The sequence below is a fragment of the Myotis myotis genome, unplaced genomic scaffold, assembly GCF_014108235.1.
Source record: "Myotis myotis isolate mMyoMyo1 unplaced genomic scaffold, mMyoMyo1.p scaffold_m19_p_1, whole genome shotgun sequence".
Taxonomy (NCBI): domain Eukaryota; kingdom Metazoa; phylum Chordata; class Mammalia; order Chiroptera; family Vespertilionidae; genus Myotis; species Myotis myotis.
The window spans coordinates 184,351,568-184,377,937 of record NW_023416313.1 but is presented as its reverse complement, the minus strand read 5'-3'; the positions used below and the strand labels follow the sequence as shown (position 1 = coordinate 184,377,937).

At 51.0% G+C, this 26,370-nt stretch overlaps 2 protein-coding genes and 1 pseudogene across 2 annotated transcripts in view; all 3 read left to right on the top strand.

Moving 5' to 3' along the window:
- The first annotated feature begins 667 nt into the window (after positions 1 to 667).
- Positions 668 to 3,042, top strand: LOC118678123 (annotated as a pseudogene).
- A 10,816-nt stretch (positions 3,043 to 13,858) lies between these two features.
- LOC118678047 (histone lysine acetyltransferase CREBBP-like) lies at positions 13,859 to 19,583 on the top strand. The gene is made up of 3 exons (XM_036353150.1): positions 13,859 to 13,895; positions 16,855 to 16,894; positions 18,026 to 19,583. The coding sequence occupies exons 1-3, from the start codon at positions 13,859 to 13,861 to the stop codon at positions 18,615 to 18,617; spliced, it is 669 nt and encodes a 222-aa protein (XP_036209043.1). The 3' UTR covers positions 18,618 to 19,583.
- The window catches only part of LOC118654706 (histone lysine acetyltransferase CREBBP-like), a 38,157-nt gene continuing 28,552 nt past the window's right edge, over positions 16,766 to 26,370 (top strand). The window contains exon 1 of the mRNA XM_036306120.1: positions 16,766 to 16,898. The gene's annotated coding sequence lies outside the window, so the exon portion shown is untranslated. The remainder of the gene's footprint in view (positions 16,899 to 26,370) is intronic.

Here is a 26,370-nt window from a genome sequence, read left to right as displayed (position 1 = left end):
CTGCACGAGGCCGACAGAGGTAAAGAATTAAAAACGTATGAGGTCATCTAGAAAGTAGATGGGCTGAGCCCCTACATGGTGCCGCACCCAGAGATCGGGGGCTCAGAGTTTTTAAGGACTCGAGGGGGCTTTTCCGTGGCGGGGATTCTCCGGGCGGGTCCGGCGGCGCGGTGACTGGTCTGAGCAAAGGGAATGTGGTCTGAGCGGAAAGGAATGTCGGCTGCAAAATGGTCTGAGGGACAGTTTCCCAGGGGAGGGCTATCTTTTTGATTATTTGATCAGACCTCACGTGCACGAGGCCAAAAGTGGTAACGAATTATACATTTATTAGATCATCCTCATCCAGAAAGCAGATGGGCTCAGGCCCCAAATGGTGCGAGCACCCGGGGACGGGGGAGGCAGAGGGTTCAAAGGGCTCTAAAGGGGCTTTTCCTGCGGGAAATTCTCTGGGCCGGTCAGGACCGTGGGCGAGGATGGGACGGAAAGTGACTGGTCTGAGCAAAGGGCCTGTGGTCTGAGCGGAAGGGACGGTCAGTTGCCAAATGATCTACGGGACAGTTCCCCGGGGGCGGGGGTGTCGCTGCGGTGGTTTGATCAGACCTGACAGAGTTTAGGGAGCTGAAGGTCTGCGTGGCCTCGTGGAGGTAAAAGTTGCTGGAAGCTGAGAATGGGGCCGTTTGGTGGAATCGCGGCTGTCTGGTCTCAGTCTGAGTGCATCCCCTCAGCTCGCGGCGCAGCTCTTCCGGCGGTGGGAGCCGGTCTTCGCAGTAGCGACACCACAGTGTTCAGTGGGAAGACGGGGCCTGTGCTGTGTGCGCCGCCTGCCCCCGTTTTGTGCCTCTGCCTCCTGTGTCTCACACGCAGGCCGGTGTAGCTGCCGCTGACTTTCGGAGGCAACTCCCATAGGCGGCCTGTGGAACAGCAAGTGCCTTCTCCCGCGGAGCCACTCTTTTGTAGTTCATTCCGGCCACACAGGGACCTCAAGGTGCAGTGCTGTTGTTCCTTAGGGGCACTGCTTCCGATGCAGCCAATAGCCCAGCAAAACCGTAACTGGTGTCTTGACTCCTGAGAAGGTAAGTTTGCATGTATTTCTGTGGTTTTGAAGGTATTTGACTGAACAAGTCTGTCCTCTCTGCCCTTCTTTCCTAGGTTCCCTAGCGATGCCGGTGGAGATGCACAGCCAGGGCCAGGACCGCTGTGTCCTCACCTGCACTGAGTGCAAGCAGCGGGTGGAGACAGGCTGGCACTGCCCCGGGTGCGAGGGCTACGACCTTTGCATCAACTGCTACAACACCAAGGGCCACACCCACGAGATGGTGAAGGTGGGGCTGGGCCCGGATGAAGAGGCCAAGGTGGGCGAAGAGGGCGGCAACCAGGGGGAGCGCCGGTTGAGGAGCTTCCGGGAATTGCGGCGCCAGGCCATCCTGCGCTGCATCCAGTCCCTGAGGCACGCCCGCCAGTGCCGCGACGCCAACTGCCCGCAGGTGTCCTGCCAGAAGATGAAGCGTGTCGTGGAGCACACCAAGGGCTGCGAGCGCAAGACCAATGGAGGTTGTGGCGTGTGCAAGCAGTTCATCGCCCTTTGCTGCTACCATGCCAAACAATGCCAAGAAAGCCCATGCCCCATTCCCTACTGCCTCAACATCAAGCAGAAGCTCCACCAGCAGGAGTTGCAGTACCGCCGGCAGCACGCCTAACTCATGCTCCGGCGGATGCCACCATCCACAGCCGCACGTGCCTCAGCAGCGCCTGCTTTCCCTCCTCAGCACCACCCGCGCCCCCCACACTGCATCCCCGCACACCCTGGACACCACAGCCCTCAACTCTGCCCCAGCCCTCGCCTGTGAGCATGTCTCCAGCCGGCTTCTCCAGCGTGGCCAGAAACTCAGCCCCCACCAGTTTGCACTGGGAAGCCCACTAACCAGATGCCAGCTTCACTGCCCCTGCCAGGCCCACCTGCAGCAATGGAGGCGCCCGGCAGATGGCACGTGAGGTGCAGCAGCGGCAGCATCTGTACTGGGTGAGCACCAACAACGCTCTGCCCCTGTGGGACTGTGACCCCTGAGAGCCAGATGGCCCCCATGGGCCTGAATGTGACCCAACCAGGTCAGTGGGCCTGTTATTCTGCCCCCCGACCCCCGGCAGTGGCAGCCGGCACCCATCGCCCAGCGACAGCCCATGTGGGGCATGCCCAGACCCGTGATGTCTATGCAGACCCAAGGTGCAGCCACATCAGAGCATCTCACCGGGGGGGCCTGCAGGACCTGCTGTGGACCCTGAAGTCTCCCAGCTCCCCCAGCGGCAGCATGTGCTCAACATCCCCAAGTCCAACCCTCAGCTGATGGCAGATCTCATCAACTAGCACACGGCTAAGTGAGCGCCCAGCCAGCCCGGCCTTCAGCTCCAGCCCAGCCTGCAGCCCAGCCTGCAGAACCTGAACGCCATGCAAGCCAGCGGGCCCCGACCTGCTGTCCCTCCGCAGCAGCAACAGTGGGAGGCCTGAACCCCCAGGGCCAGGCCTTGAACATCATGAACCCGGGCGCAACCCCAGCGTGGCGAGAATGAACCACAGCACAGAGAGATGCCGGGGAGCAACAGCAGCAGCAGCAACAGCAGGAAGGCAGCACTGGCATGTCCGCAGGCCTGGCAGGACACGCCCAGTTCCAGCAGCCTCAGGGACATGATGCCACCCGCAGCCATGCAGCAGCCGCAGATCCAGCAGCCGATTGGTCCCAGGCCAGCCAAACCCTGTTAGGCATATTCTGTACCTTTCCCTGCCCTCAGTTTCTCCCCTGCGCTCAGTACTTTCTGTTGTCCCCGCTTGAGGCTCCTGTCCTCTCTGCCGTTTTCCTGTTACTCTCATTTCAGGTGTCACAGGAGACAGCTAAGCAGCCGAGAAAAGCAACGCTAGACCCAGCTTCCTGCAACGACCTGCACCTCCATCCGACCCACACAGAGACATAAATATCCTGCCCTCCCTACTCTTGCTTGCTGAAATAAATATGCTGGTGTGTATTAAAAATAAAGTTTCTAAAACTCTCACAACGTCTCTTGGCCAGTCTCCTGTCAGCACGGACCTAACAAACATCATGAGCCCCAGCAGCACATGCTCTCAGAGAGCCACAGGCCTCACCTCCCCGGCCAGCGGATGGCCACATCCCTCAGTAGCCAGGTGAGATCTCTGGCCCCTGTCCAGTCTCCTGACCCCAGTCGCAGCCTCCACATTCCAGCCCATCACCACGGATACGCCCCAGTCTTCACCACACCACGTCTCCCCCCAGACTGGTTCTCTCCACCCAAGACTCCCAGTGGATCAGGGACACTTGTGGAACCCCAAATATGCAATACCCCCACAGCAGTGCATTGCCCAGTGAGCTGTCCCTGGTCGGTGACACCACAGAAGACACCCTAGAAAAGTTTGTGTAGGTTTTGTAGCCTTGTGAGAAAATCATATTTTTCGTTCCATGTTCTTGGACCTTTTGTACTGAAATCCAAGCAGCTAGGCTCTTTATTCCTAGATGGAACTGCTACTTCCAAGCCACAGAAGTGTAGATTGCTGTTTAAAGAAACAATAAAAAGCATGTGTTTTTGTTAAAAACCAGTTGATTTAAATATATGTTCTCTCTCTTTTTGCTTTTTCAATATTTTTTTTTTGTTCTTGGGGGAGAGAATCTGTTTGGATTTTTTGTCATCATTGCTGGTGATTCACGCCTTTTTTTAACGGGAAAATCAAGTCCATTATATCCATATTTTTACTTATATTTTTAAGGTTTTAAACGTTTAAAAAGTGAGAAGTATAATATTCAGAAACTGATTCCTGAAATAATGCAAGCTTATAATTTATCCGGACAACTTTCTGATGTTATGGGCAGATTTTTTCTATTGTGAACTCTGGGCATTCTCCCAGTATTACCCCTGTTGATAGGAATTGGCTCCTGCGTATACACATACACACACACACACACACACACACTCCCACACATCTGTACTGGCTTCAGCCAAACTCTTTGGCAGATGTAGAAAATGATGCTTTGTTTCTCTGATAAAACTAGTTTTAGACAAAAAAAATAGGGATGATGACTCTCTTAAGACCATGCTAATGTTAATAGAGAAGAGCATTCTTCTATGTAAAACTTGAAATCAGGAAAAGCAAGTGTAGTGTCAATCATGCAAGCGCTATAACTACCACAAATAAGAAAATTCAAGAAGATCAATCCCTGTATAGGATGGTAAAGTACCAACTCATTTCTTATATTGTTATATAAACTGCGTACAACAGACAAAAAAACAAAACAAAACAAATAACGTTACCCTAAAAATGTATTGAGTTCCTCAAAAAGAAATACAACTGGAATTTTGAATGGAATTGCACTGAATTGGTAGGTTAATCATTGATAAAATTAGGTCTTCATGAAGCCATCCAGGATGAGGCATTCTATATTAGGCCATCTGGAACAAAAGCTTGGGAAGTGCTCTACTTATTCAGATCATTTTGATTCCTTTACTAAAATTTTTAAATTTTATCTGGCAGTTTTAGGGTTAATGCCCAGATATTTAGGGATCCTTATTGCTACTGTGAATGATTTCTTTTTAGTAACATTTTCTAGTAGCTGTTGTGGGTGGGAGAGATGCTGTTGATTTGTGCAGGCTGATCTTGTATTTGGCAAACTTGCTGAATCTTATTAGCTATAATTTGCTTGAGCCTTTGTTTTATTGTAAGCTGACATTCTGTTCTCTCTCTCTCTCTCTCTCCAAAGAAGCAATCCCCCCCACCCCATTTAATTTCTGTGGTGGATGGTGGAGGTTGGGGAGATGACTCACTAGGAAGGAGTAGAAAATGTTTCCTCCTCCCCCCAACTCAGGGAGGGGCCTGGGCCTCCGTGATGCTCACATCAGGGATCTCCACAGACTCAGAGAGAGACCTGCTAGTCAGGCCGCTGACCACTGTGATGGGAGGAAAGCTGGCCTGAGTCCTCTGGTAGCAGGAAAGGGGAGGAGAATGTCACCATAAAGAGAGGGAGGATTTAGAGAGGGGGAAGAGGATGAAGGGAAAGACTTGAGGGGAACGTGGATGGGTGGGGTCTGGGAATTCTCAGGGATGGTAGATGGTAAAAGAGTCTAAGTTTCCAGAAGAGAAGCTGGACCAGAGACCCACTACCCAGCAGTGTCACCCAAAGAAGCCCAGGTCACCTAATGTGGGGGCAGTGGGAGGAGCTTAAGCCCCTGGGAGACAGGAATGGGCACCTCCCACCCCTCTCATCACCAGCCCACACTGACCAACTGATAGAAGCCCCATCCCATGACTGCCCTGGTCACCATGCTTTGCTGGGACCTTAATGCCCAAAGCTGTGGAGGCCCAGGAACTTCCCAGGAACGGAACCTCCTGCATCTCAGAGCTCCCACAAGTGAGAGCTGGATCCTCAAGCCACAGACAAGTTGGGGCCCCACACTTGGTCCTGACAAGGAGTTTACTGAGGGAGGGGCCGGGTTGAGAATGTTTTCACTGGGCAACTGTAGCTGAGTTACTTTGGTTACTTTGGTTTGGAAACTTCATGGGGCCGCCCTCTCCCCTGCAGGGCACTGGCACTGACTAGGCTGCTGGAGGCAGGATGGGGAGCCCCTGGTTTAACAGCCTGATTGGTGACTCAGAATTCAGTTGGGGGCTGAGTGGCTATAAAATCAGCAATTGGAAGCCTGTGCCCTCCTGATCCCTCTTCAAGGGTTTGCCTTGGATGAACTGATGGCCACATTCCTGCAGCTGTTCTTTGCTACCTGTGCTGCCCTCATTGCTCCCTTTTTTTGCTGTCTTTCATGAATTCGGCACCTCAGGCACCCAGATCCCTGAATGTATGTAAACTCTCCTAGGAATTTGCTTTTTATGATAGAGATCAGCATAAACAAAGACAGCCAGGCAGGTCTGTTCATGCCTGGACACAGGCAAATGCCTCACTTCACACTGTCAGAACGCTTAGGTTGGGGGAGGGTTCTGGGTGGATAGGGGTGTAAGGGCCTGGCACCCTCTGTGAGCAAGCCATGAGGAGGCCACACTTTCTTTGTAAATGTATAACTCCAAAACAAGGAGGCTATTTGGGAGCAAAGAAAAGGAATCAATGGGATGAGAGAGTAATCTTGGTCCAGGAACATGCAGACCCTGAGTCTGTCCAGCTGCTGCTGAGAGCTGAACAGCCAGGCCGACCCCAAGCCTGTGGGTGAGGCCCGTGCTGCTGGGTGTTCGCCTTGTCCCACAGCCCCCACATGCCAAGCTATCTGCCAGCTCCTAACCTGAGCTGACTCACTGGCTTCCACTTCCTCCCAGGAGGCAGCTGCACTATTATTCCTATTTGGTAGATGGAGAAACTCAAATCCAAAACTCACTTTGGATCTCAGGGATAGACACAGGCAAAAGGACCACAGCAAATAAAGGAGCCCTGTGTGTCCAGAGAGGAAGCTAGGAGAAGGGGCCAGTCCCCTGGGCCTTTGGCTATATTTCCCTCCCCCCAGTGACACACTTCTTGGCAGGAGCTGTCTGTGGAAAGCCAGGCCAGAGCTCTGAGTGGCTCTATGGCTCCTGTGGTAGGTGGGCTTGAAGGAGAAGCTGAGAGGGCTGCCTACCCCAGCAGGAGGCTCTGAACCTGGGGGGTGTTAGGTTAGGTGGCTCAGGAGGCGCCGTAGGAAATAAAGAGAGTCCAGTGAATCAGAAAAAGAAAGAAAAGGAAAAGGTATATTGCGTCCCAGGAGACCCAGGTACCCTAAAGACAGGACACGTGGATTCTTGCCCACAGGGAGGGGGCGCTTTTTTTATACTGCGGTTGGGTGAGGGGCGGGGTCACGAGCTGAGGGATTCAGCGGAGGAAGTTCCGCTGCAGGGGGTCAGCCAGGTGTTCAGGAAGGAGTCAGTATCTGTGTGGGGGTCGTGTTGATTCAGGGAGAAGCCTGTATCTGGGTCTGGCATGCTGATCTGTTAGAAATGCCAGGGGGAGTCCATTATCTCATCACACGTCTGCATGCATCCGATCCTGGGCTCTCTTCGACCTAACAGGAGGCTCAGGCCACTGCAGGCTTAGGAACTAAATGCTGTTCAAACACTCGCTCAGCACCGCCCAGGAGCAGCCCTCGCTGAGTCGGGAAAGCTGAAGCATTGAACAGAAATGTGGATGCAATGACTCTCCATGGCTCCGGCCTCTGCTCTCTTGCGATTAGTCAGGTCTCCCTCGCCCAGGGCCCCAATACAGGGACAGGCTCTGCGGCTAGGCTGAAACCCGTAACGTTAAAACAGAATCTGATTATCAGTAGTGTTTGAAACTCCTCAGGTGATTTCATATGCAATCAAATCCAAAGCCAGTGCCTTAGAGGGCCTCCTCCCTCCGGGGCAGCCAGACCAGGAGAAGCCGGAAGGGAGGAAGCTAGGGGCCCCTCCCTTGCAGCCAGGCCTGGTGCCTCTGAGAGTGGGCGGAGAAGAAGTCAGAAACTGGATTCTGAGGAGGCATTACCTCTATGTGGCCGGGCGTAAGGGCTCTACCTGGAGGGTGAGGCTACAGCTGAGATATCAAAGGCCCAGGTACAAATCCCTCTTTCTGGGACTTTACTTGTTTTATGAATTTGACCAAGTCGCCTGACTTCTCTTTGCTCTCCTTTTCTTATCTATAAAGTGGGGATAGTAGAAACACATAGCTCAGTGGTCGGTAAACTCATTAGTCAACAGAGCCAAATATCAACAGTACTTCTTCAAAATAGACTCGCTCGGGCCGAAAACCGACTTCTGCGCATGGGCCACGAAGTTTCAATTGCACTGTATGTGCGCACCAGCCCGTGGTATTTTGTGGAAGAGCCACACTCAAGGGGCCAAAGAGCCGCATGTGGCTCGCGAGCCGCGGTTTGCCGACCACGGACCTAGCTCAAAGAGAAGCTGAGAAGGATTAAAGGAGAAAATGAATGTGAGGGGCCTGGCTCAGGTGCTGTAAACGGCAGGCACCCAGGAAACGCTCATCGACCTTCTGCACCTCCCCAGCCACCTCTCTGCTTCCTCCCTACTTTCTAGTCTGAACCTGGGGGAGAAGCAGGCAGGCAGTTTTGCCCCTTTCTTTCTAGTTTCACACCAGAGTTTGAGACCTCACAATCACACTATTTTGGCTGTTAAGTCTTAGGACTTCTTTTTTGTTTGTCCATTTTTCTGAGATTTCTTTTAAGTATACATATCTATCCTCCCTTTCTAAATAGCATAGTTTTATCCCTCATTATCCACTTTGCTTCTTTCCCTTGGCTATTGTCAGAGCACAGCTAGAGCACAGCTGCTCTGAGTCCGCATATTCTTCTGATTCCTACTAATGACTACGGCAAGTGTCAGAGCAGGTTCCTTCTCAAACACTGCTGGCTACACTAATTATTGGTTCTGAGCCCCTCTGCCAGGGGCTGGACCTTCTTGGACACCAGTCTTAGAGACAGAGAAGCCATGAGAAGTTGTGCGTGAATAAGAATGAGTCTTTATTGCCAAAGCCGGTTTGGCTCAGCGGATGGAGCGTCGGCCTGCGGACTGAAGGGTCCCAGGTTCGATTCCGGTCAAGGGCATGTACCTGGGTTGCAGGCACTTCCCCAGTGGGGGATGTGCAGGAGGCAGCTGATCGATGTTTCTCTCTCATCGATGTTTCTAACTCTCTATCTCTCTCCCTTCCTCTCTGTAAAAAATCAATAAAATATATTTAAAAAAAAGAATGAGTCTTTATTGTAAAAGCCAGTGGCCATTTAGCCATCAGACAAATCAGTTCTTCATAGCAAAATCCCATAGAGGCAGCTGCACACCCGCTGGTGAACAAATACATCGTTCTCACCAAGCAGCATTAGCCTCTGTACCCACAGCTATTATCTGAGCAGGTGCACGCTGCCCCTCACTGCCTCACATAGTCGTGGCACCTGAGCACTCTACTCTTGCCTCTCTAGCCTCTTCCCTCTCTCCAGGCTGTCCTGCACTCCTGCACTCCTAGCTGGTCAGTAATGCATTATACCACTTAGACAAAAGAGGCCAGTTGCCAACAGTGACATCGATCATTTGGGTTACAGAGGAGCAGTGTACCGTGAGGTCACTGTGGCCATGAAGCTGAGCAGTCATTGGACATTGTGATTAAGATTCCCAAGTTCAGCCTTAGCCAGTTTGGCTCAGTGGATAGAGCGTCGGCCTGTGGACTGAAAGGTCCCGGGTTTGATTCTGGTCAAGGGCACATGCCTGGGTTGCAGGCTCGACCCCCCAGTTAGGGGGCATGCAGGAGGCAGTCAATCAATGATTCTCTCTTATCATTGATGTTCCTATCTTTTTCTCCCTCTCCCTTCCTCTCCAACATCAATAAAAATTTAAATAAAGTTCTACCTTTAAAAAAAAAGATTCCCAAGTTGAGAGTGGCCATGGCTGTCAGGTGTACTATCAACAAGGCCTCCACACTCTAATTATATGGTGATGCAGGCATAGTTCCCACAACTACATATCTTGAAAACTATGTCAGGGCAATATACAGAAATATTATTTTTATTCCCTTATAGAACACTAGAGGCCCGGTGCATGCAAATTCGTGCACTCGGGGGTCTCTCAGCCCAGCCTGTGCCCTCTTGCAGTCTGGGATCTCTTGGAGGATGTCTGACTAACGGCTTAGACCCACACACTGGGGATTGAGTCTAAGCTGGCAGCCGGACATCTCTCTGGCAGCCTGGGAGCCCTTGGCAGATGTCCGACTCATAGCTTAGGCCCACTCCCCTTGGTTAGTCAGACATCCTTAGTGCTGCTGCGGAGGCAGGAAAGGCTCCCGCCACTGCAGATGCACTGGCCAGCCATGAGCCGGCTTCTGACTGAGCAGCACTCCTCCTGTGGAAGCACACTGACTACCAGAGGGCAGCTCCTGCATTGAGTGTCTGCCCCCTGGGGGTCAGCGCACATTATAGTTTGTTCCGGTTGTTCAGCCATTAAGGTCAATTTGCATATTACCCTTTTCTTATATAGGACTAGAGGCCCGGTGCACAAAAATTTGTGTACTTGGGGGGAAATGGGGGTCCCTCAGCCCGGCCTGTGCCCTCTCGCAGTCTGGGACCCCTCAGGAGATAACGACCTGCTGGCTTAGGCCTGCTCCCGGGTGGCAGAGGGCAGGCCTAATCCCTAGGTGCAGCCCCTGGTTGGGCTCAGAGCAGGGCCGATTGGGGAGTTGGTGCGCCGCCCCGTCATGCACAGAGCAGGGCAGATTGGGAGGTTGTGATGCCACCCTCAGTCACGCTCAGGGTAGGGCCGATTGGGGGGTTGGGGCACCGTCCCCTGTCACACTCAAGGCAGGGTCGATGGGGAGGTTGCGGCGCCACCCCCTGTCACGCACAGAGCAGGGCCAATCAGGGGGTTGGGGCGCTGCCCCTGTCACACACAGAGCAGGGCCCATCAGGGGGTTGGGGCACTGCCCTCTATCACCCACAGAGCAGGGCCGATCAGGGGGTTGGGGCACCGCCACTCTCACACTCAGGGCAGGGCCAATGGGGAGGTTATGGCTCTACCCCGTCACACACAGAGCAGGGCCCATGGGGGGGGGACGTTGGGGAGCTCCCCCCTATCAGGCACAGAGCAGGGATGCTCAGGGGGTTGGGGCCCAGCCCCCTGTCACACACAGAGCCGCAGGGCGATCAGGGGGTTTGGGCGCTGCCCCCTGTCACGCTGATCCCGGTGCCTGGAGGCATATTACCCTTTTACTATATAGGGTAGAGGCCTGGTGCATGGGTGGGGCCGGCTGGTTTTCCCTGAAGGGTGTCCTGGATCAGGGTGGGGGTCCCCACTGGGGTGCCTGGCCAGTCTGGGTGAGGGGCTGAGGTCTGTTTTCAGGCTGGGGGTGACTGAAGCTCCCAACCGCTCCTTTTTTTCTTTTTTTTTTTTTTTTTTATTCTGGGCCAGCTTTACCTTGAGGCTTGGCTCCAGCTCTTAGGGTTCCGCGGCTGAAAGTAGGTTTCTGGCCTTTGCTTACAATGTTGCGAATCTGCTGGCTGAAGTCTGGCGGTATTTGTTACAATGTTTCTTAAACTGCCCGCTCAGGGGCCTGCAGCTGCAGGCGGGGAACGTGGGTTTTCTCCAACGATCCTCCTCCTCCGTCACTGAAGCAAGCAAGCCTCATGTCAGTTTCAAGCTGCCTGGCTGCCGGCTGCCATCTTGGCTGACAGTTAATTTGCATATCTCGCTGATTAGACAATGAAAAGGGTAGCGGTCATACGCCAATTACCATGTTTCTCTTTTATTAGTGTAGATTCTACTCTATGTGTGTGCATATGCCACTGCTTACCCAGCCAGGCCCTTATTGACAGGCATTAGAATTGTTATTACAGCAGTGCAGCTAGGCACTTTTTCACATTTTGCAGCATGTCTTAAGGGTTCCCAGGGCACTGCTCTGCTGCTACTCCCTCACAGCAACTGTTCTGCAAGACCTTCAGCCCGGTTGTGAGACCCTACCACCCTAACTCCAGCCTCCTCTTTCCTTTTATGTGATTCACTTGGACAGCAGAAATGGTAACAGAAAAGGGGCCTCGCCTATATTGCTGTCCTCCCATCTCACACAGTGCATTGTGCTGGGGGATGGAATTCAGAACCAGAATGGAGGTGTCAGCTGTCTTATTTCTGCCACACGAAAAAGCTCACAGAAGCAAGTTGGAGTGTCAATCATTACATCCAGTCTGGACCTAATTCCTGTGTTTCACAGATAAGGAAACTGAGGCTTGGCTGAGGATCACATGCCTGGTCCACGGCCAACAGCCCTGGCTTTTGCCCCCTCACTGTCCCAGCAGTTTGGCAACAGGAGTCCTTGTTGGAGTTTCAGGCAATCAAACAGCTTAAAAGGCAGAAGCCACCCCATACACCATGACCTTTTCATCTTCTCTGTGAAGGAAAGAAACCTCTCAGCCTCCCTTTTTGATGTATTATAATCATCTAGTGACTGTGATGCGCTAAAATGTGTGTGTCCCCTGCCCCACAAATTTATATGCTGAAGTCCTAACTCCCAGTACCTTAGCAGGTGACTGACTTGGAGATATGCCTTCAGCGCGGTGATTAAGTTCAACAGGAGCTCCTGAGGGTCTGTCCTGCACCAAAAAGAGGGTGTCCTTTGAAGAAGATGAGATGTGGGCACAGCCGGCCCAGAGGAAAGACGCGTGAAGACACAGAAAGGAGGAAGCCCTCTACAAGCCGAGGAGAGAAGCCTCCGAAGAAACCACCCTGCCAACACCTGATCTGGGACTTCCAACCTCCAGAAACGTGAGGAAACGTGTCTGTTGGGTAAGCCCCCCGGTATCTGATACTTGGTTTTGGCAGCCCCAGCAAGTGAATACAGTGTGTAACTAAGGACGGGTAGGAAGGAAGCACCATGCATGGGTAGGAGACTAATGTGCTCTCTGGCAGGTTGCTTCCCTCGTGTTGCTGCCTACACGGTTCTCCAGCTGCCTTTCCTCCTGATGCTTCCACCAAGCCCGTCTCTTCCTGGCCTCTTCCCAGTGAGGGGATCTCTCTCAGCAAAATGCTTCTGCATCTTGCACAGTCGGCAGTCCCTGGAGTGGTGAATTGGCGGCAGCTTCAAATGGTGATAAAAGGCAATGGAGGCTGAAACCGGTTTGGCTCAGTGGATAGAGAGTCGGCCTGCGGACTGAAAGGTCCCAGATTCGATTCCGGTCAAGGGCATGTACCTTGGTTGCAGGTACATCCTCAGTGGGGAGTGTGCAGGAGGCATCTGGTCCATGTTTCTCTCTCATCAATGTTTCTGACTCTCTATCTCTCTTTTCCTCTCTGTAAAAACTCAATGGAATATATTTAAAAAAAAAAAAAAAGTGTCTCGGCTCACTGGAGTGAAAACATGAAATACTTAAAAAAAAAAAAAAAGGCAGTTGGGGCACCTGAGAGCTTTCGTCTCATTGGGCGCTCAGGACCACTTTTCTCACCCATCTGCTTGGGCAAGTGTTTCAATCCTACCCTAAATGTATTTCTCCCCCATTTTCACAGAGGGTGAACGTGGTGTGCAAAATGCATTTCTAATGACTGATCTCTGCGTTTCAACTGAGTTTTCCTGAGTCATTAAGTCTTTAAATTCTTCAATATTTTAATGATCTTAAAGTTCAGTGATGTTTTCATTCTCTCCACACTCTCTTGCCCATAAGTCTCTCCAGTAAGAGCCCACCACAGGGTGACTTCACACCTGGCCCTGCTCTGAGTGTGTCCTTTTGTGTCAGCCTCCTGTGTGGGACATGATTAGGGCATAGGCACATCGCACCCCAGCTTAGGTCCTAAGACAGTGAGAAGAGTCCCAATTACCCTTGGAAATCCTTTGAGAAGTTGCCACGTTGGAGACCATGATTCCATTTTTTGTTGCATTCAATGGACCAGCTTTTCCTCGAGTTTTGGGACAGAATATGTAGTGTCTGTTCAGTAGAGCCCCAGGTGAAGAGTTGGCCTGTATCTAGGGACTGTGCTAGAACTACACAAAGCCTCGCTAATTATCACACACAGGAGGGGCCGGAGAGCAAGACCAACTGGGAGCAGCAGATTCTCCTTCCTTCATTTAGGGGAATAGCAGGCAGAATTGCCAGCACTATGTACATAGCTCCCTCTCCCGGCTCCCCCCCACGCCCCCCCCACCCCCCCGATTGCCTGAGCACATGGCAATTCACAGCATGGCTAACATTTTAAAGAGAGAGACAGAGAAAGCACATGACTGGGCCCAGGATACCCAGGCTGCAAAGTCAATTCAGACGTAAGCGTGGAGAATGTTAAGACCAAGGGTCTTGGGAGCCATATAGTCCTAAATAGAAGTGGTTACTTTCTTTGGGGTTCAGTTTCCTCACCTGGAAGATGCAGTATTGGGGTAGGATGATCCTGAGGCTCCCTCCTGGAGCCCCCGACATTGGTGAGGTCAAGCTCAAGGCTCTCAGCTGAGAAATCCTGGCCACGCAGAACAGCCTCCATAACCCAGTGAACTAGAAAAGCACCAGGCCCTCCCCGCTCTGCCTGGGGATGTCATGAGACAGAGTTTGGTAAAGCCAGAAGCAAGATGAGAAATGGGTGCTCTAAGGGATACCGGGTAATGCACGCTGCTTGCCCCAGTTTCCTTTAGTTCAGCAAATCTTATGTTAGCACCTGATAAAGACAGGACAGGACGCTTTGCATTGGAAACGTAGAGACAGATAAGCTGTTCCTGATTCTGTGGGACTGGCCATCTTGCTATAATTTGACTGTTTTTTCCCAAATGAGAGAGCTGAGTGTTTTTGTTTTTTGTTGTGAGATCTATTAGGAAAAATTAAAAGCCCCTTTTGGCCTTCAATTCCCAGATTCACATCTCTTCAGGGCTGTGACAAGTATTAGTGCTGTTCACCAACTAGATCCAGTTTTACTTATCCTGAGCACACAGTAGGATCATAGTTTCCAAGACCCTTAAGTTAAGTGTGGCCATGAGCCTTCCTTTGCCAGTGAAAGGAGAACACCATGATAGCTTACTTCCTCACACACAAAGCCTTAAGGACCAGCACATGGCTCCTGCATGGTCCTTTTCTTCCGCGTGTAACCAGCAACATTCCTGATGGTGACAGCTTGCTGGCCTGTGTCTCTCACTGAGGACAGAGTGCAGTAGAGGAGGAGACAACTTACTGATCCATGATGCACATGTAGTGTGAGCAAAAAGCAAAATTCTGGCCCTAACCGGTTTCGCTCAGTGGATAGAGCTTCGGCCTGAGACTGAAGAGTCCCAGGTTCGATTCCGGTCAAGGGCATGTACTTGGGTTGCAGGCACATCCCTAGCAAGGAGTGTGCAGGAGTCAGCTGATCGATATTTCTCTCTCATTCATGTTTCTAACTCTCTATCCCTCTCCCTTCCTCTCTGTAAAAAATCAATAAAATTTATTTTAAAAACACACAAAAAACCAAAAAAACAAAATTGTGTTGCTTTAAGCCATGGAGGTTTAAAAACTGTTTATTACAAAACAAACAAACAAACAAACAAAACACCTATATAAAAGCGCAGACAATAGATTATCAAAACTGCTATACGCATTATTTAGCTTCAACAATGATCAAGCTATAAGCCTCCATAATTTGGGGTTTGCTTACTAATACAGCAAAACCTAGACCAGTTGTTGGCAAACTCATTAGTCAACAGAGCCAAATATCAACAGTACAATGATTGAAATTTCTTTTGAGAGCCAAATTTTTTAAACTTAAACTATATAGGTAGGTACATTCAACTTTAAATTCAACTGTAAATTCACGGTTTTGGTCTTCTGTTTTTCTTTGCTTCTTTTTTGTAGCCATCTCAAACAGGGCACCTAAAAAATGTTTCTTTTTATAATAATAAAGCCATCAACACAAAAAAATTACAATTCTTAAATTGAAGACAAAAATACCTGTAGGATTTGCTGTTGGTTGGAAAAATACAGGTAACTTTATGTGTCGAGTAGGTACTTTTGTCACCCACGCGATTTGCAGACGCGACTAGGAATAACCACTGCACATGAGACTGCTGACTGACTGGCTCACTCAGCTCCTGCATGAATAGTGCGCTCACTCCTCCCAGGGGCTGCGTATCGCACAGCCCGCCTGTGCCGAGTCTCCTGTTGCCCCACCAACCAACACCTCCCACTTCTTCAAAATAGACTTGCCCAGGCCAAAAACCAACTTCTGCGCATGGGCCACGAAGTTTCAATCCCACTGTCCGTGCGCGCCATCACGTGGTATTTTGTGGAAGAGCCACACTCAAGGGGCCAAAGAACCGCATGTGGCTCACGAGCCGGGGTTTGCCGACCACTGGCCTAGAGGACACCTGCTAAAAACAAGAGGAAAGGGTGTTATTTTGCAGTAATACCGAGTGAGTGACAAGTTGGCAAAGAGAGTGGAAACAGAATTGATGAGATCTGATTTTATGTTTTATTTTTTAGTGAGATCATTTTTATCTATTATTATAATTGAGTGTTAGTTTGGATTTTTTTCTAGGAGCTGCCTTCTATGTTACTTATTTTCCTTTGGAAATCTAAGCACATCTAAAAACCAGCAGCTCAAACTGCTTGGAAATGCAACAGGACTAAAATTAATTGCCTGCTTCCACGTAAACGCTAACAAGCACCATTAAACTTTTGGAAAATGTGATTATTTTCGTTTCAATATGCTTTAGAAAGGGCTTTCCTACTGAATTATGTCTGGAATGTGTGCATACATGTAAACACAAACCCGAGTTTTTCCAAATCTACAGTCGATTGTATTACAGCAGTGTTATAATAACGTTATGGTCATAAGGAAACCCCTATAATGTGTGGAAATAATTACGGTGTGAAATGATTAATGTGTGAAATGTTTGCTGTGTGAAGACCCCAGTACTGGGTAACTTCCAAAATGTGAACGCCCCACTATCTGGATGTGAGTGCCCTGAGCCAGTGGTTCTCAACCTTGGCTGCACATTAGAATCTCCTGGGAATCTTCTTAAAATCCTGATTTCTGGGCCTCATCCTCCGGAAATTCTGTTTCTTCGTTATGGGGTTGGGCCATAACAGCCCCGCATGAGCCTCCGTCTCCTTCCTCGTCACTGGAAACGTCTCTGTCTGTTGTCCCAACCGGACAACAACCCAAATCTCTTGTCCAAGGATCTGGGAGGAGCACACCCTCTTCTGGAGAGCCCCGCGCGGGCGGGGGGTGGGGGGCGGCGCGGGGAGGGGGCGGAGACAGGAAGGGGGCGGAGGCAGCGAAGCGGACGGAGGCCGGAAGGGAACGGAGGCAGGAACGGAACGGAGGCGGAAAGGGAACGGACCGCTTTCGGATTTCTGTCTGAAGAAAACCGGAAGTTGTCGATAGCTTTCTTCTTACTCCTCTCAGGAATTTGTGAGGGTCGCTGAAGGAGCGAAGGAGGAACTGCACGAGGCCGACAGAGGTAAAGAATTAAAAATGTGTGAGGTCATCTAGAAAGTAGATGGGCTGAGCCCCTACATGGTGCCGCACCCAGAGATCGGGGGCTCAGAGTTTTTAAGGACTCGACGGGGCTTTTCCGTGGCGGGGATTCTCCGGGCGGGTCCGGCGGGGCGGTGACTGGTCTGAGGAAAGGGAATGTGGTCTGAGCGGAAGGGAAAGTCGGCTGAAAATGGTCTGAGGGCCAGTTTCCGAGGGGAGGGCTATCTTTTTGATTATTTGATCAGACCTCACGTGCACGAGGCCAAAAGTGGTAACGAATTATACATTTATTAGATCATCCTCATCCAGAAAGCAGATGGGCTCAGGCCCCAAATGGTGCGAGCACCCGGGGACGGGGGAGGCAGAGGGTTCAAAGGGCTCTAAAGGGGCTTTTCCTGCGGGAAATTCTCTGGGCCGGTCAGGACCCTGGGCGAGGATGGAACGGAAAGTGACTGGTCTGAGCAAAGGGCCTGTGGTCTGAGCGGAAGGGACGGTCAGTTGCCAAATGATCTACGGGACAGTTCCCCGGGGGCGGGGGTGTCGCTGAGGTGGTTTGATCAGACCTGACAGAGTTTAGGGAGCTGAAGGTCTGCGTGGCCTCGTGGAGGTAAAAGTTGCTGGATGCTGAGAATGGGGCTGTTTGGTGGAATCGCGGCTGTCTGGTCTCAGCCTGAGTGCATCCCCTCAGCTCGCGGCGCAGCTCTTCCGGCGGTGGGAGCCGGTCTTCGCAGTAGCGACACCACAGTGTTCAGTGGGAAGACGGGGCCTGTGCTGTGTGCGCCGCCTGGCCCCGTTTTGTGCCTCTGCCTCCTGTGTCTCACACGCAGGCCGGTGTAGCTGCCGCTGACTTTCGGAGGCAACTCCCATAGGCGGCCTGTGGAACAGCAAGTGCCTTCTCCCGCGGAGCCACTCTTTTGTAGATCATTCCGGCCACACAGGGACCTCAAGGTGCAGTGTTGTTGTTCCTTAGGGGCACTGGTTCCGATGCAGCCAATAGCCCAACAAAACCGTAACTGGTGGCTTGACCCCTGAGAAGGTAAGTTTGCATGTATTTCTGTGGTTTTGAAGGTATTTGACTGAACAAGTCTGTCCTCTCTGCTCTTCTTTCCTAGGTTCCCTAGCGATGCTGTTGCCGATGCACAGCCAGGGCCAGGACCGCTGTGTCCTCACCTGCACTGAGTGCAAGCAGCGGGTGGAGACAGGCTGGCACTGCCCCGGGTGCGAGGACTACGACCTTTGCATCAACTGCTACAACACCAAGGGCCACACCCACGAGATGGTGAAGGTGGGGCTGGGCCCGGATGAAGAGGCCGAGGAGGGCGATCAGGGCGGCAACCAGGGGGAGATGCAGTTCAGGAGCATCCGGGAGGCTCGGCGCCTGAGCATCCTGCGCAGCATCCAGACCCTGAGGCACGCCCGCCATTGCGGCGACGCCAACTGCTCTCGGAACGACTGTCAGAAGCTGAAGCGTGTTGTGCTGCACACCACGCGCTGCCAGCGCAAGGCCATTGGAGGCTGCCCAGTGTGCAAGCAGCTAATCGCCCTTTGCTGCTACCATGCCAAAGAATGCCAAGAAAACCCATGCCCCGTTCCCTTGTGCCTCAACATCAAACAGAAGATCCGCGAGCAGCGGCTCCGGCTCCGCCGAGAGAGGCTCCGGCTCCGCCAGCTGCGGATTGGGAACCGCCTGCTGCAAGGGTAGCTCATGCGCCAGCGGATGCCACCTTGAACTCCCGTCACGTGCCTCAGCCATCCCCTCCTTGAGGACCACCCTGGACACCCCCACAGCAGCCCACCACAGCCTCCAACTCAGTCCCAGCCATGGCCTGTAAGCATGTCACTAGCCGGCTTCTTCAGCTCGGCCAGAACTTCGCCCCACCAGTGTCCACGGGGAAGCCCACTAACCTTCAGCTCCAGCCCAGCCTGCAGCCCAGCCTGCAGAACCTGAACGCATGCAAGCCAGCGGGCCCCGACCTGCTGTCCCTCCGCAGCAGCAACAGTGGGAGGCCTGAACCCCCAGGGCCAGGCCTTGAACATCATGTACCCGGGGCGCAACCCCAGCGTGGCGAGAATGAACCACAGCACAGAGAGATGCCGGGGAGCAGCAGCAGCAGCAGCAGCAGCAGGAAAGCAGCGCTGGCATGGCCGCAGGCCTGGCAGGACATGCCCAGTTCCACCAGCCTCAGGGACATGATGCCACCCGCAGCCATGCAGCAGCTGCAGATCCAGCAGCCGATTGGGTCCCAGGCCAGCCAAACCCTGTTAGGCATATTCTGTACCTTTCCCTGCCCTCAGTTTCTCCCCTGCGCTCAGTACTTTCTATTGTCCCCTCTTGAGGCTCCTGTCCTCTCTGCCGTTTTCCTGTTATTCTCATTTCAGGTGTCACAGGAGAGACAACTAAACAGCTGATAAGAGCAGCTCTAGACCCAGCTTCCTGCAACCACTTGCACCTCCATCCGACCCACACAGAGATATAAATATCCCGCCCTCCCTACTCTTGCTTGCTGAAATGGATATGCTGGTGTGTATTAATAATACCATTTCTAGCCCTAACCGGCTTGGCTCAGTGGATAGAGTGTCAGTCTGCACACTGAGGGTCCCAGGTTCAATCCTGGTCAAAGGCATATACCTTGGTTGCAGGCACATATCCAGTAGGAGGTTCAGGAGGCAGCTGATAACGTTTTCTCTCATTGATGTTTCTAACTCTATCCCTCTCCCTTCCTCTCTGTAAAAAAAATCAATAAGATATACAGTGGGGCCTTGACTTACGAGTTTAATTCCTTCCGTGATGGAGCTCGTACCTCAGAATACTCGTATGTCAAATCTTAAAGTGAACGAGTGAGACACGTGATGCTGGGCTGATGTTGTGGCTTTCACTGTGATGTTCGCTGCGCCAACTAGCGGTGGGGTATCTGAAGCTGGCTCGTAACCTGAATTTTAGCTCACAACTCAAAGCAAAATATCGGCCGAGAGAGGGCTCATATCTTGAAAAACTCGTTAGTCAGGACACTCGTAAGTCAAGGCCCCACTGTATTTTTAAAATTAATAAAATAAAATTTCTAAATTCTCACAACGTCTTTTGACGTGTCTGCTGTCAGCACGGACCTAACAAACCCCATGAGCCCCAGCAGCACATGCTCTCCGAGAGCCACAGGCCTCTCCTCCCCGGCCAGCAGATGGCCACATCCCTCAGTAGCCAGGTGAGATCTCTGGCCCCTGTCCAGTCTCCTGACCCCAGTCGCAGCCTCCACGTTCCAGCCCATCACCACGGATACGCCCCAGCCTTCACCACACCACCTCTCCCCCCAGACTGGTTCTCCCCACCCAGGACTCCCTGTCACCATGGCCAGCTCCATAGATCGGGGATACTTGGGGAACCCCAAACATGCAATGCTACCACAGCTGGATACCCCCACAGGAGTGCATTGCCCAGTGAGCTGTCCCTGGTCGGTGACACCACAGTAGACACCCTAGAAAAGTTTGTGTAAGTTTTGTAGCGTTGTGAGAAATCACTTTTTTGTTCAATGTTCTTGGACCATTTGTACTGAAATTTAAGAATCTAGGCTCTTTTTATTCCTAGATGGAACTGCTACTTCCAAGCCACAGAAGGGTAGATTGCTGTTCAAAGAAACAATAAAAAGTATATGTTTTTGTTAAAAACCAGTTGATTTAAATGTCTCTCTTTTTGCTTTCTTAAAACATTTTTTGTTCCTGGGAGGGGTGGGGGGTAATTGCTGGTGACTCATGCTTTCTTAATAGGAAAGAAAGTTCATTGTATCCGTATTTTTAAGATTTGAAACATTTATGTTTAAAAGAGAAGAAAAATAATATTCAGAAACTGATTCCTGAAATAATGCAAGCTTATAATGTATCCTGACGACTTTCTGACATTGTGGGGAGATTTTTTCTATTATTTACTCGGGGTGTTCTCAAATTATTGCCCCTGGATGATACGAATTGGCTCCTGAGTACACACACACACACACACACACACACCCCACATCCATCTATACATCCTGTCTTAAACCAAACTCTTGTCAAAGATGTTGAAAATGTTGCTTAGTTTCTCTGATAAAACTGATTTCAGACCAAAAATAGGGATGATCACTCTCTTAGACCATGCTAATGTTAATAGAGAAGAGATTCTTTCTTCTATGTGAAACTTGAAATGAGGAAAATCAAGTCTAGTGTCAATCATGCCAGTGCTATAATTACCATAGATAAGAAAACACAAGAAGATTCAATCAGTATAGTAAAGTTCCAACCCATATCTTATATTGTTAAATAAACTGAGTGCTACACACAAAGAAAAAGCAAATAACTTTACCTTAATGATGTACTGAGTTCCTCAAAAAGAAATCCAATTTGCAATTTGAATGGAATTGGACAGCCTCTGAAGGATAATCATTAATTCAATTAGGTCTTAATAAAGCCATCCAAGATGAGGTCATCCGGTACAAAAGCACGGAGATTCTCTACTTATTAGGATCATCTTAAATTTTTAAATTTGTATAGAAGTTTTAGTGTTAAGCCCAGATATTTTGTGATCCTTATTGCTACTGTGAATGATTTCTTTTTAGTAATATTTTCTAGTAGCTGTTGTGGGTGGGAGAGATGCTGTTGATTTGTGCAGGCTGATCTTGTATCTGGCAAACTTGCTGAATCTTATTAGTTATAATTTGCTTGAGTCTTTGTTTTATTGTAAGCTGACATGCTCTTCTCTCTCTCTCTCTCTTTCTCTCTCTAAAAAAGCACTCCCCCCCACCCCATTTAATTCCTGTGGTGGGTGGTGGAGGTTGGGGAGATGACTCACTAGGAAGGAGTAGAAAATGTTTCCTCCTCCCTGCACCTCAGGGAGGGCCTGGGCCTCCGTGATGCTCACATGGGAGTTCCAAAAGACTCAGAGAAAGACCTGCTAGTAAGGCCGCTGACCACTGTGATGGGAGGAAAGGTGGCCTGAATCCTCTGGTAGCAGGAAAGGGGAGGAGAATGTCACCATAAAGAGAGGGAGAGATTTAGAGAGGGGGAAGACAACCAAGAAAAGAGAAAGACTTGAGGGGAATGAGATGGGTGGGGCCTGAGAATTCTCAGGGTTGGTAGATGGTAAAAGAGTCTAAGGTTCCAGAAGAGAAGCTGGACCAGAGACCCACTACCCAGCAGTGTTACCCAAAGAAGCCTTGGTCACCTAATGTGGGGGCAGTGGGAGGAGCTTAAGCCCCTGAGAGACAGGAATGGGTACCTCCCACCCCTCCCACCACCAGCCCACACTGACCAACTGATAGAAGCCCCATCCCATGACTGCCCTGGTCACCATGCTTTGCTGGGACCTTGATGCCCAACGCTGTGGGGGCCCAGAAACGGAACCTCCTGCATCTCAGAGCTCCCACAATTGAGAGCTGGATCCTCAAGCCACAGACAAGTTGGGGCCCCATCTTGGTCCTGACAAGGAGTTTACTGAGGGAGGGGCCGGGTTGAGAATGTTTTCACTGGGCCACTGGTTTCCCTTTTTTAATGGGCAGCTGGAGTTGAGTGCTACAGTTGCTTTGGCCCTAGCTCGTTTGACTCAATGGATAGAGCATCAGCTTGCAGACTGAAGGGTCCCAGGTTGGATTCCAGGTAAGGGCACACATTGGGGTTGTGGGCTCGATCCCCAGTAGGGGGCGTGCAGGAGGCAGCCGGTCAGTGATTCTCATCATTTGTGTTTCTATGTCTTTCTTTCTCTTCCTTCATCTCTGAAATCAATAATAATCTTTTTTCAAAAAATGTTACCTTGGGTTTGAAACTTCTCTGCACACCAGGAGATGGTGCCATGGGGCCACCTTCTCCCCTGCAGGGCGCTGGCACTGACTAGGCTGCTGGAGGCAGGATGGGGAGCCCCTGGTTTAACAGCCTGATTGGTGACTCAGAATTCAGTTGGGGGCTAAGTGGCTATAAAATCAGCAATTGGAAGCCTGTGCCCTCCTGATCCCTCTTCAAGGGTTTGCCTTGGATGAACTGATGGCCACATTCGTGCAGCTGTTCTTTGCTACCTGTGCTGCCCTCATTGCTCCCTATTTTACTGCCTTTTATGAATTTAGCACCTCAGGCACCCAGAGCCCTGAATGTGTGAAAACACTCCTGGGAATGTGCTTTTTATGATAGAGTGTGGCATAAGCAGAGATAGACAGGCAGGTCTGTTCTTACGGGGACACAGTAGATGCCTCACTTCCCACTCAGATGTCAGACTGCTTAGTTTGGAAATGGGGGGAGGTACGGGCCTGGCACCCTCTGTGAGCAAGCCATGAGGAGGCCACACTTTCTTTGTAAATGTACAACTCCAAAACAAGGAGGCTATTTGGGAGCAAAGAAAAGGAATCAATGGGATGAGAGAGTAAACTTGGTCCAGGAACATGCAGACCCTGAGCCTGTCCAGGTGCTTCTGAGAGCTGAACAGCCAGGCAGACCCCAGGCCTGTGGGTGGGGCCAGCGCTACAGGGTGTTCACCTTGTCCCCCAACCCCCACATGCCAAGCTATCTGCCAGCTCCTAACCTGAGCTGACTCACTGACTTCTACTTCTTCCCAGGAGGCAGCTGCACTATTATTCCTATTTGATAGATGGAGAAACTCAAATCCAAAATTCACTCTGGATCTCAGGGATAGACACAGTCAAAAAGTACCAGAGCAAAGAAAGGGAGCCCTTTGTGTCCTGGAAAGGAAGCAAGGAGAAGGGGCCAGTCCCCTGGGCCTTTGGCTATATTTACCTTCCCTCAGTGACACACTTCTTGGCAGGGAGCTGTCTGTGGAAAGCTAGGCCAGAGCTCTGCAGCACTCCCTGGGGGATCAGGCCTAAGCTGGCAGTCAGAGATCTCTCTGGCAGCCTGGGAGCCCTTGTGGGAGGTCCACGTAACGCCTTAGGCCCGCTCCCCGTGGTGAGTGGGCCTAAGCCATTAGTCGGACATCCTTAGTGCTGCCACAGAGGCAGGAGAGGCTCCCACCACTGCAGCTGCACTGGCCAGCCATGAGCCGGTTTCTGACTGAGTGGTGCTCCCCCTGTAGAAGCACACTGACTACCAGGAAGCAGATCTTGCGTTAAGTGTCTGCCCCCTCATAGTTTGTGCGCATCATAGCGACTGGTCATTTGTTCCAGTTGTACAGCCCTTAAGGTTGATTTGCATATTACCCTTATTATATAGGATTCCACTGTGTGCGTGTGTGTGCATATGCCACTGCTTACCCAGCCAGGCCCTTATTGACAGGCATTAGAGTTGTTATTACAGCAGTGCAGCTAGGCACTTTTTCACATTTTGCAGCATGTCTTAAGGAACGGTTCCCAGGGCACTGCTCTGCTGCTACTTTCTCACAGCGACTGCACTGCAAGAACCTTAGCCTGGTTATGAGACCCTAGCACCCTAATTCCAGCCTCCTCCTTCCTTTTATGTGATTCACCTGGACAGCAGAAATGGCAACAGAAAAGTAGCCTTGCCTTCATTGCTGTCCTCCCATCTCACACAGTGCATTGTGCTGGGGGATGGAATTCAGAACCAGAATGGAGGTGTCAGCTGTCTTGTTTCTGCCACACGAGAAAGCTCACAGAAGCAAGTTGGAGTGCCAATCATTACATCCAGTCTGGACCTAATTCCTGTGTTTCACAGATAAGGAAACTGAGGCTTGGCTGAGGATCACATGCCCGGTCCACGGCCAACAGCCCTGGCTTTTGCCCCCTCACTGTCCCAGCAGTTTGGCAACAGGAGTCCTTGTTGGAGTTTCAGGCAATCAAACAGCTTAAAAGGCAGAAGCCACCCCATACACCATGACATTTTCATCTTCTCTGTGAAGGAAAGAAACCTCTCAGCCTCCCTTTTTGATGTATTATAATCATCTAGTGACTGTGATGCGCTAAAATGTGTCTCCCCCGCCCCACAAATTTATATGCTGAAGTCCTAACTCCCAGTACCTTAGCAGGTGAGTGACTTGGAGATGAGACCTGTAGTGCGGTGATTAAGTTTAACAGGAACTCCTGAGGGTCGGCCCTACTCCAAAAAGAGGGTGTCCTCCTGTGCCAGGCCAGCACAACCAAGGATTTGGTGAGCCTGAGGAGGGGCGGCAAAGGACTCAAGAAAAGATAGACGAAGAGAATACAGCTGGGGCTCAATGGATCTCCTCTCCCTGGCTGAGGCCACAGAGAAGGATCCAGACTGCAAGCTTTATTTTATAGTCCGAGAAAAACAAGATAGTGGTCACCATAGTTACAATGTTCTTGTGAGTTTCACTTGTTTGGGCAGCACCCGCTCTCCTCCCACAGCCCATCAGCTACCCAGGAAAGATCTAGGGGCGGCCATAAGGTCAAACTTAATTATGCTAAGAGGACTCTGCCCTCTAAACTGGGACTAGTTTGTGGCTCTGCTCCCGGTCAATCCCATGCTTAACTCTATAGCCAATACCTACATCCTTCCCCCTACATCCTTCAAAGAAGATGAGATGTGGGCACAGCCGGCCCACAGGAAAGACGCGTGAAGACACAGAAAGGAGGAAGCCCTCTACAAGCCGAGGAGAGAAGCCTCCGAAGAAACCACCCTGCCAACACCTGATCTGGGACTTCCAACCTCCAGAAACGTGAGGAAACGTGTCTGTAGGGTAAGCCCCCCGGTCGCTGATACTTGGTTTTGGCAGCCCCAGCAAGTGAATACAGTGCGTAACTAAGGACGGCTAAGAAGAAAGCAGCATGCATGGGTAGGAGACTAATGTGCCCTTTGGCAGGTTGCTTCCCTCGTGTTGCTGCCTACACATTTCTCCAGCTGCCTTTCCTCCTGATGCTTCCACCAAGCCCGTCTCTTCGTGGCCTCTTCCCCGGTGAGGGGATCTCTCTCAGCAAAATGCTTCTGCATCTTGCACAGTTAGCAGTCCCTGGAGTGGTGAATTGGCAGCGGCTTCAAATGGTGACAGAAAGGCAATGGGGGCACCCGAGAGCTTTCTCATTGGGCGCTCAGGACCACTTTTCTCACCCACCCGCTTGGGCAAGTGTGGCAATCCTACCCTAAATGTACTTCTCCCCCATTTTCACGGAGGGTGAACATGGTGTGAAAAACGCATTTCTAATGACTGATCTCTGCTTTTCAACTGAGTTTTCCTGAGTCATTAAGTCTTTAAATTCTTCAATATTTTAATGATTTTATAGTTCAGTGATGTTTTCATTCTCTCCATACTCTGTTGCCCATAAGACTCTCCAGTAAGAGCCCACCACAGGGTGACTTCACACCTGGCCCTGCTCTGAGTGTGTCCCTTCTTGTCAGCCTGTCTCCTGTGTGGGCCACGATTACGGCATAGGCACATCACACCCCAGCTTAGGTCCTAAGACAGTGAGAAGAGTCCCAATTACCCTCGGAAATCCTTTGAGAAGTTGCCACGTTGGAGACCATGATTCCATTTTTCGTTGCATTCAATGGACCAGCTTTTCCTCGAGTTTTGGGACAGAATA